The 17,283-nt window shown below is 47.1% G+C and overlaps 1 protein-coding gene across 1 annotated transcript in view; it reads left to right on the top strand.

Moving 5' to 3' along the window:
* The window catches only part of CCDC60 (coiled-coil domain containing 60), a 493,444-nt gene that overhangs the window by 342,430 nt on the left and 133,731 nt on the right, over positions 1-17,283 (top strand). The window contains exons 5-6 of the mRNA XM_069214471.1: positions 6,209-6,328; positions 16,280-16,384. Coding sequence (XP_069070572.1) covers positions 6,209-6,328; positions 16,280-16,384 — 225 coding nt within the window. The remainder of the gene's footprint in view (positions 1-6,208; positions 6,329-16,279; positions 16,385-17,283) is intronic.

Raw genomic sequence — 17,283 nt, 5'->3', positions numbered from 1 at the left:
CTTGACTCTTCCCCGGAGTGGGACTTGTCTTCACCAGGGGAGTTCACAGAGGCGGCGGCCTCCTTTCACACGGTGATTAGAAAGGCGGCAAACTTTTTAGAGCTTCCTTTGCCTGCTGCAGAGGTTAAGACAAGCATTTTAACGGAGGTCCTACATCCTTCTTCGACTTCTGCGGATCCTTTGCTTCCGTTCAATGAAGCTCTTACAGAGCCCATATTAGAGCTTTGGAGGAAGCCTGTGTCGTCACCTGCTGTGAATAGATCTGTAGCACGAAGATACAGAGTGGCGCCCGGAGATCTGGGGTTTTTATGTAAACATCCTGCCCCGGAGAGTCTGGTTGTTCAGGCCTCTTGCTCTACTCAGTCTGCTCCAGGCTCCTTCCCGGTGATTACATCGGACAGGGAATCCAAAAGGATGGAGCAATCCGCAACAAAGACTTTCTCTTCTTGCAGCATGGCTCTCAAAGCTGCGAATGCTACCTGTGTTCTTGGAAGATACGTCCACGCCCTGATGGACTTTGCAAAGGCTATGGTTCCTGACTTGCCGCAGGATGTACATAGACCATTTGGTGAACTTCTATCTGATGCTCAGGCTGCGGCAAAACAAAGAATCCAGTCTGGTCTGGATTCCATGGAGTCGGTAGCCAGGGCAATGGGTACATCTATTGCTACCAGGAGGCACGCTTGGTTGAGGTCCTCTGGGTTTTCTTCAGATGTACAGACTACTTTATTGAATTTGCCCTTTGATGGAGAAAATGTTTTGGTGATAAAGCGGACTCTGCCCTAGAGCGCCTTAAAGATAGTCGGGCCACGGCGAAGTCTTTGGGTCTGCAAACCTCTTCTGTTACCCCTTTCAGGTCCTTTCGGAGGTTCAGGAGGTTTGGGCGTGGAGCCGTTTACCATGGAAGGTCCCAGTCCATGGTCCAGCAGCCTACAGCCTACCATATCGATCCTTTAGAGGGCAGGGGAGGGTTTGGACAAAAGGGGGCACCCAGCAGCACCCTGCATCATCCCCTTCCTCTGGAGGATAACAGCAAGGGAAGCAGCCCTAGTTTTCTCCCCTTTATCGATCACACTTCTCCTGTAGGGGGAAGATTACGTCTTTTTCTCCACGAGTGGGAGTTAGTAACATCAGACTCATGGGTTCTAAACATTGTGAGAAAAGGATATGCTCTCCCTTTTCAGGAGTTTCCTCCTCCCATCCTTCCCCATCTCTGGTTTTGCTCGGAAGACCATCTCCTGTTGCTGCAGCAGGAGGCTCAGATCCTGTTGTCAAAAGGTGCTGTGGAGTTGGTTCCAGAGCAGGAAAGGGGTCAGGGTTGTTATTCAAGATACTTCCTGATCCCCAAGAAGGACGGTCGTTTGAGACCAATTCTAGACCTGAGGATTCTGAATTTATTCAAGATGCTGACTCTGGCACAGGTACTTCTGGCATTGAACAGAGAGAATTGGATGGTGTCTGTTGACTTGCAGGATGCTTACTTTTATATCCCTATACTCAAGTCGCACAGAAAGTATCTCCGGTTTGTAGTAGGGTTGCAACACTACCGGGTTGCAGTCCTTCCATTTGGTCTTACTTCAGCACCTCGAGTCTTCACGAAGGTGATGGCAGTGGTATCAGCAAGTCTCAGGATGAAGGGGGTATCGGTATTCTCTTACCTGGACGATTGGTTGATCAAAGCCAAGTCTCCAGAGCTTGTGTTGCATCACTTGCGGATGACGACTCAGTTGTTGTTCAGTCTGGGTTTTTCGATAAATGTACCCAAGTCTCACCTGGAGCCCTCTCAATGCCTCCTGTTCATAGGGGCAGTACTGGATACTACATTGAATCGGGTCTGTCCTCTGCCTCAGCTGATTCACGACATTCAGGCATTGATTCCAATGTTTCAAAATGGAGCGGTTGTTCCAGTCCTCAAGGTCTTACGTCTGCTCGTTCTGTTCGCTTCTTGCATTCTGTTGGTCACTCATGCTTGTTGGCACATGAGGGCTCTCCAATGGTGCCTCTGCAGGCAGTGGTTTCAGCACAAAGGGGATCTCGAGGAGTCGATAACGATCTCCAGAGACGCTGTGGATGGCAACCTTTATCAAGGAAGGCTGTTTTCACTGCTGCCTCCGGTGGCCACGGTCATGACGGATGCTTCCACTCTAGGGTGGGGAGCTCATCTGGGGACCTGGAGATCAAGGGTCGTTGGTCTCCAGTGGAACAGACTTTTCATATAAATCTGTTAGAATTGCGGGCAACACGTTTGGCTCTCAAGGCCTTTCTCCCATCCCATCGCGGTCTGGCAGTTCAGGTCCTGACGGACAACACTACTGCGATGTGGTATATAAACAAGCAGGGAGGAGTAGGGTCGTATCTTCTCTGCAGAGAAACTCTGCGTCTTTGGTCCTGGCTTCAGGACCATCGGATTTGCTTGATAGAAAATAATCTGTCCGGAGAGCTTAACGTATGAGGACTCTCTCAGTCGACATTTTTCGACCAATCACGAGTGGCGTCTCCATCCGGACTCTCTCAGTCGACATTTTTCGACCAATCACGAGTGGCGTCTCCATCCGGATCTGGTCCTGCACATCGTTCAGATGTGGGGTTCTCCAGTGATAGATCTGTTTGCCACTCGAGAGAACACGCACTGCCCGTCATTCTGCAGCCTCCAGTATCTGGTGCAAGGAGCTTTGGGGGATGCATTTCAGACCTCTTGTTGCAACCAGTTGCTTTACGCAATTCCCCCCATACCCTTGATTCCTTGGGTTCTGAGGAAGATTCGCCAAGATCGGGCTCAGGTCATTTTGATAGCCCCGGATTGGCCAGGAAGGGTGTGGTTCACGGACCTTCTCCAGCTCTCACTGTGCCCTCCGCTCCGTCTCCCTCTCAGGGCAGACCTCCTCTCACAGTCGCAGGGGCAGATCCTACACCCCCACCTCCAGAGCCTGCACCGTCATGCCTGGAGAGTGAACGGGGCAACCCGAGTTCCTTTTCTCGACCACCAGATGTAGTGGATGTTATTTTATCGGCCAGGTGACACTCCACTAAGACCGTTTACGCCGGCAGGTGGGCAAAATTTGTGGCTTGGTGTGGAGGAAGACAAATTGATCCTTTGAAGGCCCTCCTCTCCGACATTGTATTATTTGCTTTGGATTTAGCAAAGAAGGATTGTGCAGTGGCTACAGTTAAGGGTTATTTATCTGCTCTGTCAGCCTTTCTTTGCCTCCCTGATCAGCCATTGTTATTTAAATCACCTATTGTGATTAGGTTTCTGAAGGGTTTAGTTAATAGGTTTCCTCCCACTCCTTTTCATGTGCCTCGGTGGGACCTAAATCTTGTTTTAACCTCTTTAATGGGGTCACCTTTTAAATATTTAATATTAAACGGACAAAAGACTTTTGCCTGGAGGATCAGCTGTTCATGGGCTATATTGGACAGAGGAAGGGCAGAACAGTTCATAAAAGAACAATCTCCAGGTAGGTCATTCTTTGTATCAAGATTTGCTACTCGTTGGCAAAGAAAGTTCCCCCTGAGGGTATCGGAGCCCATTTCACCAGGGCTAAGTCCGCTACTTCGGCCCTGGCAAGAGGGGTTCCAGTGGTGGACATTTGCAAGGCAGCAACTTGGGCGTCCCTCCACACCTTCGCAAAGCATTACTGCTTGGACTCGGAGGCTAGGAGGGATGGCCATTTTGCGCGATCCATATTGCAGGACTTCTTGGTGTAACCAGGCAGGCTCCCACCTCTGAGTGCGGTACTGCTTTGGTACTCTATTCATAAGGTGAGGAATCCACAGGTAGTTGTATCCATCAGAAGAACAAGTTACTTAACTTCGGTAACGCTTTTTTTGATGGATACAATAGCTACCTGTGGTTTCCTCACAGTCCCACCCGCCTCCCCGTTGCCTGTCTGGTTACACTAAGTTATGCGGTTGTATAAGTGTATGTATATATTAATGTTTTTCCCTGTATATGTAAATGATGGTTTTGAATATATTGCATCCCGGTTGTTTTATGTATAAATGTGTTTATTGGAGTTATTGTGGGGTCGGTTCTCACCTGTTCGCCTCAAAGGCACGTAAAAAATGGGTGAAACTGACGTCAGCACGCCGACAAGGACTTCTTATTGGCACGGTGACATCACACGGAGTCGCGTGGAGCCGTGCAATTGTGATGTCCTCGTCGACGTGGAGAGCTGGGAAGAAGACTTTCCATCGGATGCTGGCGCATGGGTGAATTCATAATGTGAGGAATCCATAGGTAGCTATTGTATCCACCAGAAAAAGCTTTACCGAAGGTAAGTAACTTGTTCTACTGGTTGCTGATTTCATTAGAGGCACCAAAAAGAGGACTGGACTTTTATCAAGCAAGTGAAGGTGGTGACAGTAACCGTGATAATAAAAATGATTTTTCGGGTAACACTCCTTCATTCTGGGATTTTATGATAGCCCTAAAACTCTACTGGAGACCAAAGACAGGTATTGGAACTGGTGCTCTAATACAAACACCTCTCCCAGCTCCTTTTTCACTAAATACCTCACTATTGTAGTGTGAAGTTAGAAAAGTGTGGCTGAAATCATTTAAGCTACTTATGTGTTCTGGCATTTTTCAAGTAGTCTACAAGATCTTTTTCAGAAGGAACAAGTACTTTCTTTGTAGTACAGAGCATGTAGACAGTGGCACAACAAGTAAAGACTTGTGTCCTTGTATAGAAGCTGGTGGACAGACTTCCAGGGTGTCGAATTGGTGGAGGCCCCGGTTATGTCTTTTCAGCACAGAACCACCAACCCGATCTAGTGATCACCACCTGCCTAATGGGGATCTCCGTTCTGAAAATATGTCTGCTGGTGTGGCGGATGAGTTGCACGACAGGCTGGGGCAAGAAAAAGCCGCTAGTGCATAGGTTGTGAGCAGGGTTGTCGCGAACCCCCCTGCTTTAGTAGCTACATCAGGGGCGGGGGGTTTATGGGCCTATTTTATCTGCAACCTGGCAAATATAAGTTCATAATTAACACAAGAAGGATGGGCCTATAGAAAAGGTAAAGAAGGGAGAAGTGATAGATGCATGAATGGTGAATGTATGGATGGATACAAGGGTGGAAGGATGGGTAGGTGAAAGGGTGGAGACTGGGTGAAAGGATGGATGATGGCTGTTTCACCCACTCATCCCTCCATCCTTTCACCAAGTGCGGGTGAAAGGATGGATGGGTGGAGTAAAGGATGAGTCGGTAAAAGGATGGATGGATGGATGGACCGGAGGGTGAGTGAAAGCATGGTTCGGTAAAGGGATGGATGGGCTGGTGAAAGAATGGGAGATGAGAGGGTAAAAGATGGGTGGATGAATAGGTGGTTGAAAGGATGAGTGGCTGAGACGAAAGGTAGATTTGGGGGGTGAATGGATGGCAGATTAAATGGAAATCTGATAGGATGGATGGAAGTACATCAGAGTAAATAGAAATTTGAAACAATGAATGAATGGATGGACGGGTGGGTGGCAGGATAAATGCATATCGGACAGAATGAATGGATGGATTGATCAGCGGGTGAAGGGATAGGGTAAAAGGAAATCTGAGAGGATGGGTGGGTGAAAGGATGGCAGAGTAAATGGAAATCTGAGATGATTGTTGGATGAATGGGTGAAAGAATGGCAGAATAAATGGAAATCTAAGGATGGATTGATGGGTGGATGGATGCTTAGTAATTGGAAATCTGAGAATATGTGTCAATTGCAACATAAATGGAAATCTCAGGAAATGGATGGATGGATGAATGGATAGAGAAATAATGAGTTGATGTATGAAATGGTTCTACTGATGGCTAGCTAAGTCAAATGCTGTATGTTTGGGTGAATGAATAAATGGATGGATAGATGCATAAATGATTGATGTACGAACGGATGAATGGATGAAATGGCCAGTGGGCGAATGGAATGGTGAAAGATTGAATGATGAATGCAAGAATGAATGGGTGACAGAGTGTAAAGGTAAAATGGTGGATATCAACTGGTAGGTTGAAGGGTGAAAGGCTAAATTGGTAGATGGTTGCATGGAAGAGAAAAGGGAGCTCTTGTAGAGAGCTTTTGGCTCACTTGTTTTGCATGCTTAGTGCGATCTGAGTTTTGATTCAAAGTGGGGGTATTTTAATTTTCTGTCTCCTCCCGTGGTTGTGAGTGATTGACGCATGATATAAAAAGCAAATGAAATTATTTATCTTTATTTATTTTTACAGATTTTTTCAGACTGAAGTTAAAGAACGCAGAAGGATGAAAAAGGAAACAGGAAGGCGCAGTAGGCCTTTTACTCCGGTGCACAACAGCCTCTTCTCTGAAAATCTGTTTGGTGCCGACCCGTAAGTTGGTTTCCTTGTTTCTGGTTTAAGCAAGATGTCTGACTTCTTAAGTGAATCAATCATAGTTCACGTTGTGTGGGCCTCCTTGTATGATACATATTAATACATTATTTAATTAGCCCAACCGGCACCCTTTCGAAAACTCTGTCATCTTCCCCAGTAACTTTTATTTTCTTAGCAAATGAGTTATAATTACTGGTTCCATAGTTCTATAAGTTTTTCTTTCTTTATACTTTTCTTTCCATCTTTGAATTTAAACGTTTAGGATCTCCAGTGTGTCTTAATCTAGTTAAATCACCCCCAAGGAAATGTGCAAATTGCTATCCTTTCAGTGTGCGGTTCAACAAACCACATAATCTCAGAAACACATTTTGAACGGGGTACACATACAACGTCATAATTTGCCCACAGTTTCATATACTACGTATGCTCTTACTGTCCTTGTCTTGTGTTCTTTCCTCTCTCTGCTTGACATTTCCCTAACTCTCCCAGTTTCTATTATGCATATTTTCAATGACTCTGCATTGTTCTCTGAGTATTTTAAAACGTTGTCACTTTGGTGTCTTTTGCAATCTACACACTATCCGAAGTGTTAGATCTCCATATTTAGTACTTTGGCAGCACCATGCGTGACATAGAATAGCGCAAACCTGCCATTTTTCAAAAATCCATGATAATTCAACACAATACTAAAACACACCACAAAAACAATGAAACAAATACGAGCACAGATGTATGGCACAGCGCAACATGCTAAAAAATGCATCTCACTTAAGATAACACCATTTTGTTTTAGTATTCTCTTTTGTTGGGATGTTAGATTTTTACATGGCGTTGGTGTTGTTGCGTTGTGTTTATATGCTGATGTGTTTTTGATGTGCTGAGTTCAAGTGTTATAGCATCGTATTGTGTGGCTGTGTTGGTTTTTGGGTATTATGTTGGTGCATTGTGTATGTGTGCTTTGGCTTGCTGTGATATGTTTTACTGTTTTGTTGTGTTGCTTTGTTGTTTTGTTTTCTTGTTGTGTTGGATGACTGCTGCAAAGTACTTCATGTAACGTGCAGATCACATGTTTATTCCCTGCTAGGTCTTCTCAGTGGAATACTGTGTACTAGTTCCTAGATTAATCTTCTGCTAACTTGGAAATTGGGAGGGCAGGGTGCATGCATACCTAAACCCAGCCAGGGCCTTAGTGACAAAAGGAATGGGTTGGCCTTTCATTTGGAGCTGGACATCAAGTAGAGATGCTGTGGATGAAGGGTTATTTGAAGGGGTTTACCCGTAGGCCAACCGACTCACTAGCTGCCATGCCTCATCACACGGTCATACCTTTTTTAAAATTATTTTTTGAAGTTTTTATTGAAATAAAAGTATCAAACAACGTACAATGCAGCCAGGCCAGGCCAGGCCAGGCCAACAACACTTTGGTGCAGTCGATAAGAATACATGTCGGCGAAAGAGTAGAGCACCACGGTCTTCATCAGGGAACCATGCAAGTAACTGAAAGGTATTATCACAGTACGGAGTACACTGTTAGCGTGGAAAATACTCAGCCCCCCCCCATATGCAAAAATAAGGTGTCAATACTTTGAGCCACAAAACGTGATCTAGAGCGACAGTTAGTGACAACTATAATGATCTGTATTATATCTGTTGCTTCTACCTCCATGTACTGCAGCAGAGTTAATCTTCCTCTGCTACTGGGTTATCACAGCCTTCCGCCTCCCCTGTCTCCTTTCCCACAAGGTAGGTGTGTTAGGGACCCCAATTAATCCGATGGCGAGATTGCGGTGGTTGCAATTCATTGTACGTGTCAATTTGTGTGCTAAAGAATGTCATATCTGTGTGCCATTCTTGGAAAGTTGGGAGAGAGCCACGTGCCCATCTAATAGCCATTCAGCCTTTTGCGAGCAACAAGCCAGTAGCCACCAAGCGTCTAACACCACCTGTGAATTCTCTGTCATACCCTAACAGTGTCATCATTTGTTGTGAACTTTAGTGCCACTCCTGTAATGGGCAGGCCAACGCCATGTGTGTAAAGCTGGCCCAACTCTCACCGCACCAGCAACATTCAGCTGTGTCCCACAGTCCATACCTCAACTGGCGTTCAGGTATGGACAATTCCGGACAATTGGGTAATTGATGTATTTAAAATAGATCAACCTATGCCTACCATTTAGTGATACCGTCTGTACCACAGAACAGCAATATTTATTTTGACTGTCAGTAATTGTAACACCCAATTCCCTTTGCCACTTCAAACGAGACTTAGTCATACCAGGTCTACGCGACTCCTGTGCGAAAGTGTAAAGTTTAGCCACCAGTCAGAATGGAGTCTCCTCCTGCAGTACGGAGGTCAAAGCTGCCTGCTTGGGCAGCTGAAGCAGTTCAGTTCCCAAAAGGTCTTGCAGCGCATGACTTGCCCTACTAAACTGGTAACACGCGAGAGGTGTGTGTGTCACACCTCCTCCCAGGTGCACATTATACCATCCTGAAAAAATACCCCTATGATGTCTATTCCCACCGTGTGGAAGGCCTGCCCGGCCCACCGAGATACTCGTTCATGTAGTGAATACAATAATGAACCAGCCTGGCTCTCTAATAACCTGTGTCATGTATGTGTTGTGACGGATAAAGACTCAAAGAAGCCATATCTCTGTTTTGGGGTCTCGAATAATTTATAGGGACATGTTTAGGGATGGGCAGCCTCCCCTTCTGGATATAAGTGCGACCGGTCTCTTGGTCCATATATTCAATAATGAGCAAGCATGCTCTGCACTGCTTTATAATATGTCTCTAAATCTGGGGAGTTGAGTCCACCTACGTCATAGCGGAGTGTGAGCACTTCCCAATGGACCCTTGGCTGTTTCCCCACCCAAGCTAACTTGATTAAAAGGGATGGTATGGCATCAAACACCGCTTGGGACAGGAGGAGCGGAATGTTCTAAAAAAGGAATAAAAACCTGGGCAACATCACCATCTTCATAATGGCAATGCACCCCATTAAAGAAAATGGCACTTTAATATAGCGATCAACTGCCTCTGCAAGCCTGTGTATCACTTCACCATAATTATCTTGCAGGACCACAGTCAGATCTGTATGGACCTGTACACCCAGGTACCGTACCTAATCCGTTGTCCACTCCAAAGAGTATTAAGTCTCAAACGGTTTCCTAGCCGGTGTGAGTGGAAATATAGTACACTTGACCTAGTTAATTTGATGATCCGAGTGACCCCCAAACCGCACCACCTCGCATAACACTGGGATAAGATTGTTCTCCCGATTGCCGATGTAGAGTAGTGTGTTAGCTGCAATTCTGAAATTATTAAATTGTAACACAGGAACTGAAGTCCCCTATGTCCATTGGTTCTTTGTAGCGCACATGCCAAGTACTGCGCAACCAATGTGTACAACAGTTGGGACAGAGTGCAGCCCTCCCTGCTGCCTCTGGTTATGTCTATAGTAGCAGAAACAATTCAGTTGACCCTTATGCGAGCAGTTGGTAGAGTGTACATCATCTCCACGAGGCGCAAGAACACTTCCCCCACCCCTATACACCGCAGCACAGCTAGGATGAATCCCCACTCAACAGAGTCAACAGCTTTCTCCGCATCCAAGAAAACTGCTGCGACTCTGGCCTCTAGGTCAACTCTATGCATGGTGCCAAATAATGTTCTGAGGATGAAAGAAAGACTACGTCCTGGGACAGATCCCGCCTGCTCCGTCCCTACAACCCCTGACAAATAAGACAACAGCCTATTGGGCAACACTTTGGCATAGATTTTAGTGTTGACAGTCAGTAATGAAAGTGGTCAGTAGGGCAAACACTGGGTTAAGGGCTTGACCGGTTTGGGTAATGTTACAGTCAATGCCTCCTGCATAGTTGCTGGTATAACCCTTTTTTCAGTCATCTCCACGCACAATGTAACCAGATGAGGAATCAATAGATCTTGATAAGCTTTATAAAAGGTACATACAGTGAGCCTATTGGTACCCAGTGCCTTGCCATTTCGCCCTAATGTCATCCAGTACACAATTGCCAGCTGATTCCTGGTGTTCTCGCTCAACACCTGCTATCTCCCTTTCCAACAGACTTAGGCATCCTCTCAGGGAATTTAGTACACCTGCATGTTTAGACATTAAAACACCCCTGATGTAGACCTTAAAGGCTTCCCACACAATAATGAAACTACTAACGGAGTGCACATTTCTTCAGAAAAATTCTTCAATCTCTTGGGCCAGTTCGTCTCTGAATACTGTATCTAGTAAAGAGTAGAGGGGGAATCTCCAAGTGAAGCCGCAGCCTTCTGAGCTTGAAGCTCAAGCAAAACTGGGGAGTGATCGGAGTAAGTTCTGGATAGTGGGTTACAGCTATGTACTTTTAATAAAAGACTTCTATGTAGAAGCCAAAAGTCAATTTGTGTGTTTATGTAATGCACTGAGGAATAGTGTGTGTACCCAGTCTCTGTGGGAAACCTATATCGACAAACAAAAACAAGGCCATCCTTGCCCGTAATTTCCATCAGAGCCCGTGCAGCTGACGACTGATGACAGGGGCAGGGGGGGTCCTCTTAAGCAGTCACAGTCTGGGTTTAACACACAATTAAAATCTGCTCCCCAAATCTGTGAGAGATCACTCCACTGTGATAATCTTGTACTTAAATTATTATAGAAGTGGGGGGCATTGTAGTATGGGCCGTATATCCCAAGAAGCATGACTGACAAATCATATCTCTTACAGCGAACCACCACATACCTCTCTCTGGGGTCTGTACATACCTCCTGAATATGGACCCCTGATTCCTGACTAATCCATATCATTACATTATGTGCTTGATAGGTGAATCCTGCTGCATAGTAGGAGCCCTGCAGTCTATGCTGCGTCAATGTTATTCCAGGGGGCCAGATGGGTTTCCTGTAAGAGTGCAACATCTATTTGATGCCTCTTAAGGTATGCCACCACCTTGCACACCTTTCTGTGATCATTAAGTCCCCTGACATTCCACTTGAGGAACTTCAATAGTGATCGATAAATGGGTCCCATCGCTCCCGTCCCTCCTCCACTGCCAACCGCTGTTTGTGCTATGTGCTGCTTCTTGCCCAACTGTAATCAACATGTAAATGCTACGTTTAAGTTATAAAGTAAAAACATTAATAACAGTCCCTTTTATATGTCCCCCACCACCACACCATGTACAACCCCAACTTGCATGGCTTCATGGCAAGCCACTCTAATCCACCCACAATCCCCGGAAAAAAGCAATACTAAAACAAGTAGCGCACATTTGTGGGCAGATGTTGTCAGGGCCATTCCCTTCTGTAGTGCACTTCTACAGCAAGCCATGTATGTACCCTAGGTAAAGGTTCATAGAGTTCTAACAATTGCCCCATACTACTCTATGTAGAAAACACTTGAGGGAGACATAGTGGTAGTAAGGTATACACTTGACAAATCATATTACAAGGATTAACTATCCTGAAGCCTGCAAATGAAAATCAATACCACTCTTATCAGTTTGGCCACTATATTGCGCAGCAAGCATATTGGACAAAAAATACAGGAAACAACAAATTGTATTTGATAGAAGGGTATCACATAGTGGATGTCCAGATCCGGGTTGGAGCCCACCCGTTATAATGTCCTCAAGAAGACAAAAGGGGAAAGGTTCAAATTGCATGTCCCTGTATGTCCACGTTCTCCACTGGTTTCGGTCCCGGTGGTGCACAACAGTCTCCAGCGGCTGTTCTACTCTTCATGAATTGCTGCAGCTGTTTTTGATGACTGAAGAATGATGACATACCATCTGCCATAACCCGTAGCCTTGCAGGGTAGAGCACAATGTAATCAAGTTGTAGTTCACGTAGTTGTCTCTTGGCATAAAGAAAAAGACATTGTGCCACCTGCCCCTGCTGCGTGAAGTTGGGGTACAGTGAAATTTCATGGCGTAATTCTTTAAATCAAGTGCTTTCCGCAAAGCTGCATCTCTGTCCATTTAATTCAAGAGTTTTGCTATCACGGGTCGAGGACTGGCCCCAGGAACTGTACGAGGCACAAGTGAACGATGAGCAGGCTCCACAACAAACATCTCTGAGAATGTCTCCTCGCCCAACAAAGTGACAAAGAGACGCTCCAAACATCATTCCATGTTGTCAATGTTAGTGGTTTTGGCTATTCCCCCTAAGCATAAATTATTCCAGCGTGAACAATCCTCTAAATCCTCTGTCTTAGCCTGTAGGGAGAGAAGTAACTTGTCCATCTTTTTCTGCAATGTGGAGAGCATTGCCTGCTTGTCCTCAGTCTTTGATATCCGTCTCTCTCAGCGGCATCTATGCATTTCGAATGTTTATCTAGTCTTTCAGACACACTAGCCATCCTAAATGGCAAAGCACCTTTTTTTGTCATCGATTGTTGAGAGACTTTGTTGCATGGCAGTCAAAATCTGTTTCAAGTCCGGTTCTTCTGTTGACTCCAGCGCCTCTTGGGGCTGTCCAAGGTCTCCTGTTGCACCCTCACGTGATCTGGAGGTTTTACATAGCTCAAACTGCAGTTTTGTTTGGGCCTTGTCCATTTTACCCATCTCGTACACTGTAGGCTGTGCCTGCAAGTGTTGTAAAACTAGTTTTGTTAGTTGTATGGCCTACTCCTGGCAGGTTTGACCATAAACTGGACATATCTGCAAGTTCACTCATGGCACCCGTGAGAACTCCCCAATATCTGCCCTCTGTAATAGTAGCAGTATACCCAACCCCTAGTGCCATCATGGAGTTATGGTGCCTGAAGCTACGGAGGATGCACGTTAGTGCTGATAGTACCGCCCTGGCCCCAACAGTTCCTGACTCATATGGGGCTAAGCAAGCAGATGTTGGCAAGTTGATCAATGGAGTCTGACCCAGGACCTCTTGACTTTCCGGAAGCGCCTCAAGCACCCATCCCCCTAACTCCCCCCCCCCCCTTTTGCAGCGCCTTGAGACCCATCCAGGTGAGTGGCGCTTAACAAATTACTGATTGACTGATTGATTGAATGGAGTCCTGAAGTAGACCAGTGCCACCCCATTTATTATTTCCAGCTAATTCCAAGTGCACAGCAGTCACTGTAGCCCTCAGGGAGCACTAAGCCTGCCCTCAACCGAGTCACGTGCCAGGCCTCACTTCAGCAGCAGATTCTGCACTCTTCCGAGGGCCACACTACACATCCTGCTGCTTCTTTTTAGCAGTTTGGGCCTCCAGTGCTGGGTGTTTTTCACGGCCCCGGACCCGTTCACCAGGCTCACAGATGGGCTGGTTCTTTGGCACTGGCAGTTTGGCCCCACAAGGGGGAGGGGGTTTAAGCACCAGCAGCCCGCAGCAGCGTGACCAGCACCCGAACGCCTCCACCGTGACCAATGCCAGCTCAGGCCCAGTCTCTCGGACGGGCTTGCCCACCTCCCCCTCTGTCGGTCGTACTCTGTTAAAGGCACCCGGGCGGCCTCCTGCTACGCAGGCAGGGCCCTCCTAGCCAGGGAGCCCTCCCTCAGCAGTCGGGGCACATGGTCAGGTGTTGGCTAGCAGCCTCTCCTCAGCCGCACCACAGCCACGTCGCCGGAGGCCCAATCTCTCCCCAGTCATGCCTGTAAACCAGGCCCGTCAAGAGCCGCCGAGCGTACAGCATCGGGCACCGCTCCCTCAAAGGCCATATATCCCACCTAATGGGACGTGTTATCGTTCAGGCGAATGACACTCCGAGGAATCAGGGTAATTAACACCCGATGGGAAACAGGATCATGTGGGATAGATAGGTGGCTGCAGGAGCCTGTTTAGGTTGTTGCCATCTTTCAGCCTGGCAAACTCCGCCCCCCACGGCCATACAATTAGAAAGAGAGCTGGAAACCCTTGCATAGAAGGGGGGTGCAACTCAGATATGAAAGTTCTACAAAGCTGGGCTCAAATTACTCCCAAGGACATCAGAGGTGCACAAAGTGAGTTCCTTATTGCTGTGGCAGAGGATAGGCGTGGCTGTTTAGGCAGAGCAGGTGGTCCACTCGTCAACTTGTCCACATCTCTCTGTGCACTCATCCAGTGAAAAATATTCTTAGATCTTCAGCCTTCCCTCTTAGCACATGATGGAAGCTGCATGTCACAGCAGTCTTTACAGTCTTTGCAGCTGTGCCATTGGGAAGCGGTCAGTGAATACCTGATAAATAACGTTACAGACTCTATGAAAGTCAACTGGTTCCTCTTATTCTCAGTAATGTAATAACTGTCCACTTTCTGCCAGTGTGCTCAAATAGCTAAAATGCTGACTTTGAGATCTGGACACTTGGTTTCTAATCCTAACTTCAGCACTTTGAAAAAAGCATGTGATTTGGGACACCTGGCAGTTTGGGCTGGACTGTTTCTATTAGAGCAGGGTTGAGACAGATTTTCATATGGCTGGGTCCAAACTGATGTGCAATGACGGGCAAAAGAGTGATTAATTGGAAAGCTACTCTGAGAGATTGCCAGTGGCTGGATATATTGCAAACACTCCTCGTATCACTGTCAGTGTGGTTGATATAACGCCTTAAGTAGCAAGAGTATGCTCACTGTGCCTCTGAAATCAAGCTACACTGACTGAAGAGCCCCAATCAGAGTATTAAACATGGCTCCCACACAGTAAAGATTTAGGCCCTCATTACGACGTTGGCGGAGAAGTGGCGGTTTTACCGCCAACAGGCTGGCGGTAAAAAATTTGGAGTTATGACCATGGCGGTTACCGCCATGGTCATCCGCCACTTCTCCGACCAGACCGCCAGGGCGGAGACGACCGCTGGGCTGGAGACTTGGGTCTCCAGCCTGGCGGCCGTCACAATACCGCCGGCGGTATCATAACCCGGCTCACCCCCATGGATTTCATGGGGTTGGGAACCGCCATGGTGAGCACTATCATTGCCAGGGAATTCCTTCCCTGGCACTGATAGGGGTCTCCCCTACCCCCACCTCCGACACCCCCACCCCCCTGCCTCCCCCCAAAGGTGGCAGGACCCCCCTCCCCACACCCCCGCCCCCAACATCACATTACTGATTCACACCCGACACGCACGCAGGCACCACCAACACACATACCCGCACACACACCAACAAACATGCCAACAGCCACACACACAGTCATACACCCACACCCACATTCAGACATACACGCACACATCCATACAGACTTACATACAGACAGCCACGCACACATTTCCAAACACTCAACACCCCCGCATGCATACACACACTCACACACCCCCTCTACATACCCACACGCACAGCCCCATGCACACACACAACACCCCCCTCCCATAACGAACGATCAACTTACCTGGTCCGTTGATCCTCCGGGAGGGGACGGGATCCATGGGGGCTGCTCCACCGCCAGCACCCCGTCAACAGAACACCGCCACGCCGAATCACAGAACGTGATGTGTGATTTGGTGGGCGGTGTTCTGTTGACGTGGTGGTGGAGGTGGAGCAACCTCCACTTCCCCGCCGACCGCAGTATGGCTGCTGGCGGCTCTCCGTCCGGAAAAGGACAGAGGGCTGCCAGCAGTCATAATGCGCAGAGCGGAAAACCGCCTGCACTGGTGGTCTTCTGCACGGCGGTCCCTCGACGGTCTTGTAAAAAGACCGCAGAGGTTGTAATGACCCCCTTAGTGTCTTCAGAAGATCTGCTATCTAGAGATTTCCGCCTGCCTGGCCAATAGCTCTAAATATGGCCAAATCAACTGTATACGACTAGGGCAGCGGAGTACATCCCTCCAGTGCTCTGGCAGAAAGGGAGTACTGCCTGCTAAACGTTAGATGAGGTTGTCTGTCTTGTGTATGTTTCTGCTCTTTAAATTGCTTAATTAGGAATCCATTTACCCCCGTTTCCCACTGTTAATCTTCTGGATCTTAGTGATTGTAAGTTGAACTCTTGTCTTTGTCACAGCTCTGTTTCTCTATTTTACAGGGAACCTCTCTTCCGTCAGCTATGTGCCCTGCATTGGCTTCTGGAAGCTCTGTACATAGAGCCCTTCAGTGCAATGCGGCCAGTGTCTACCTGCTGGAGTGTAAGGTTAGTAACCTAGTCAGATCATTTTAACTGGTGCACAGGAATATAAAGACACATAGCAAAGGTTGCTCTTGGGACACTGAGACTTGAACACTCTTTTTTCAAATGTAGTGTTTTCAACAGTTCTTCTGTGAAAGAATTTTACATTTCAAAATGGTGGTGGACTATCCTCTTCTAGTAGCACAAATTAATAGTCAAAATTACAACCAGTGTGTATGTTTACATTTTTTGCTGTTCGGCTAGCGAGGTCCCTTTTATTGTTTTCTCTTTCTGTTTTTTTACGCTGCCAAAATTGTCTGCTTGAAGGGACTGCCTTAGGGGGGGAAAGCCGGCGAAGGGGTCACCCCGGGCCTTTCATGCAAGTGCTATGGTGCGGAGACGTGTGGTCAAGAGATTGAGTGTTGTGGCTGAGGGGTGGCGGTTCAGGTTAACGGTCAATGTCCTTTCCTTAGGCAACTGCTGTCTGAAGAGAGTTTTGTTCTCTACTTTTTGCACACTCTCTCTCCACCAGTTATTGGCTGTACAGCGGGGTGGTGGGCGTCTGTGTCTTTGAATGTGATGAACATGGATTACTTTGGTTAAACAGGCCTTTGTTGCTGAGAAATGGGGTGTTGTTTGAAGCATTGTTGCTGCTGTTGCTGACAGGTTGGCAGTTCAAGAAAGGAGTTATGTTACAGGTCAATGACAAGTTGGAGAGGTAACGGAAGGGCTGGTTTGGACCCTCCGCAGTTGAGTCAGTTGGGAGGAGTAGGGTATAGTTGATCTGCGATGCTGTGGTAAGGAATGGCATGGGTATCGTTGATTGGCCAAAGTGTCAGTAGAGCAGTGGAGGTAAGAAATAACAAGCATTTGTAATAAATGCAATTGGTCTCGTGTTTGCTTGATTTAGAGCTATTGGCGTT

Source organism: Pleurodeles waltl, chromosome 11 (assembly GCF_031143425.1).
Source record: "Pleurodeles waltl isolate 20211129_DDA chromosome 11, aPleWal1.hap1.20221129, whole genome shotgun sequence".
In the NCBI taxonomy this organism is placed as follows: Eukaryota; Metazoa; Chordata; class Amphibia; order Caudata; family Salamandridae; genus Pleurodeles; species Pleurodeles waltl.
This window is presented reverse-complemented; position numbering and strand designations above follow the sequence as displayed.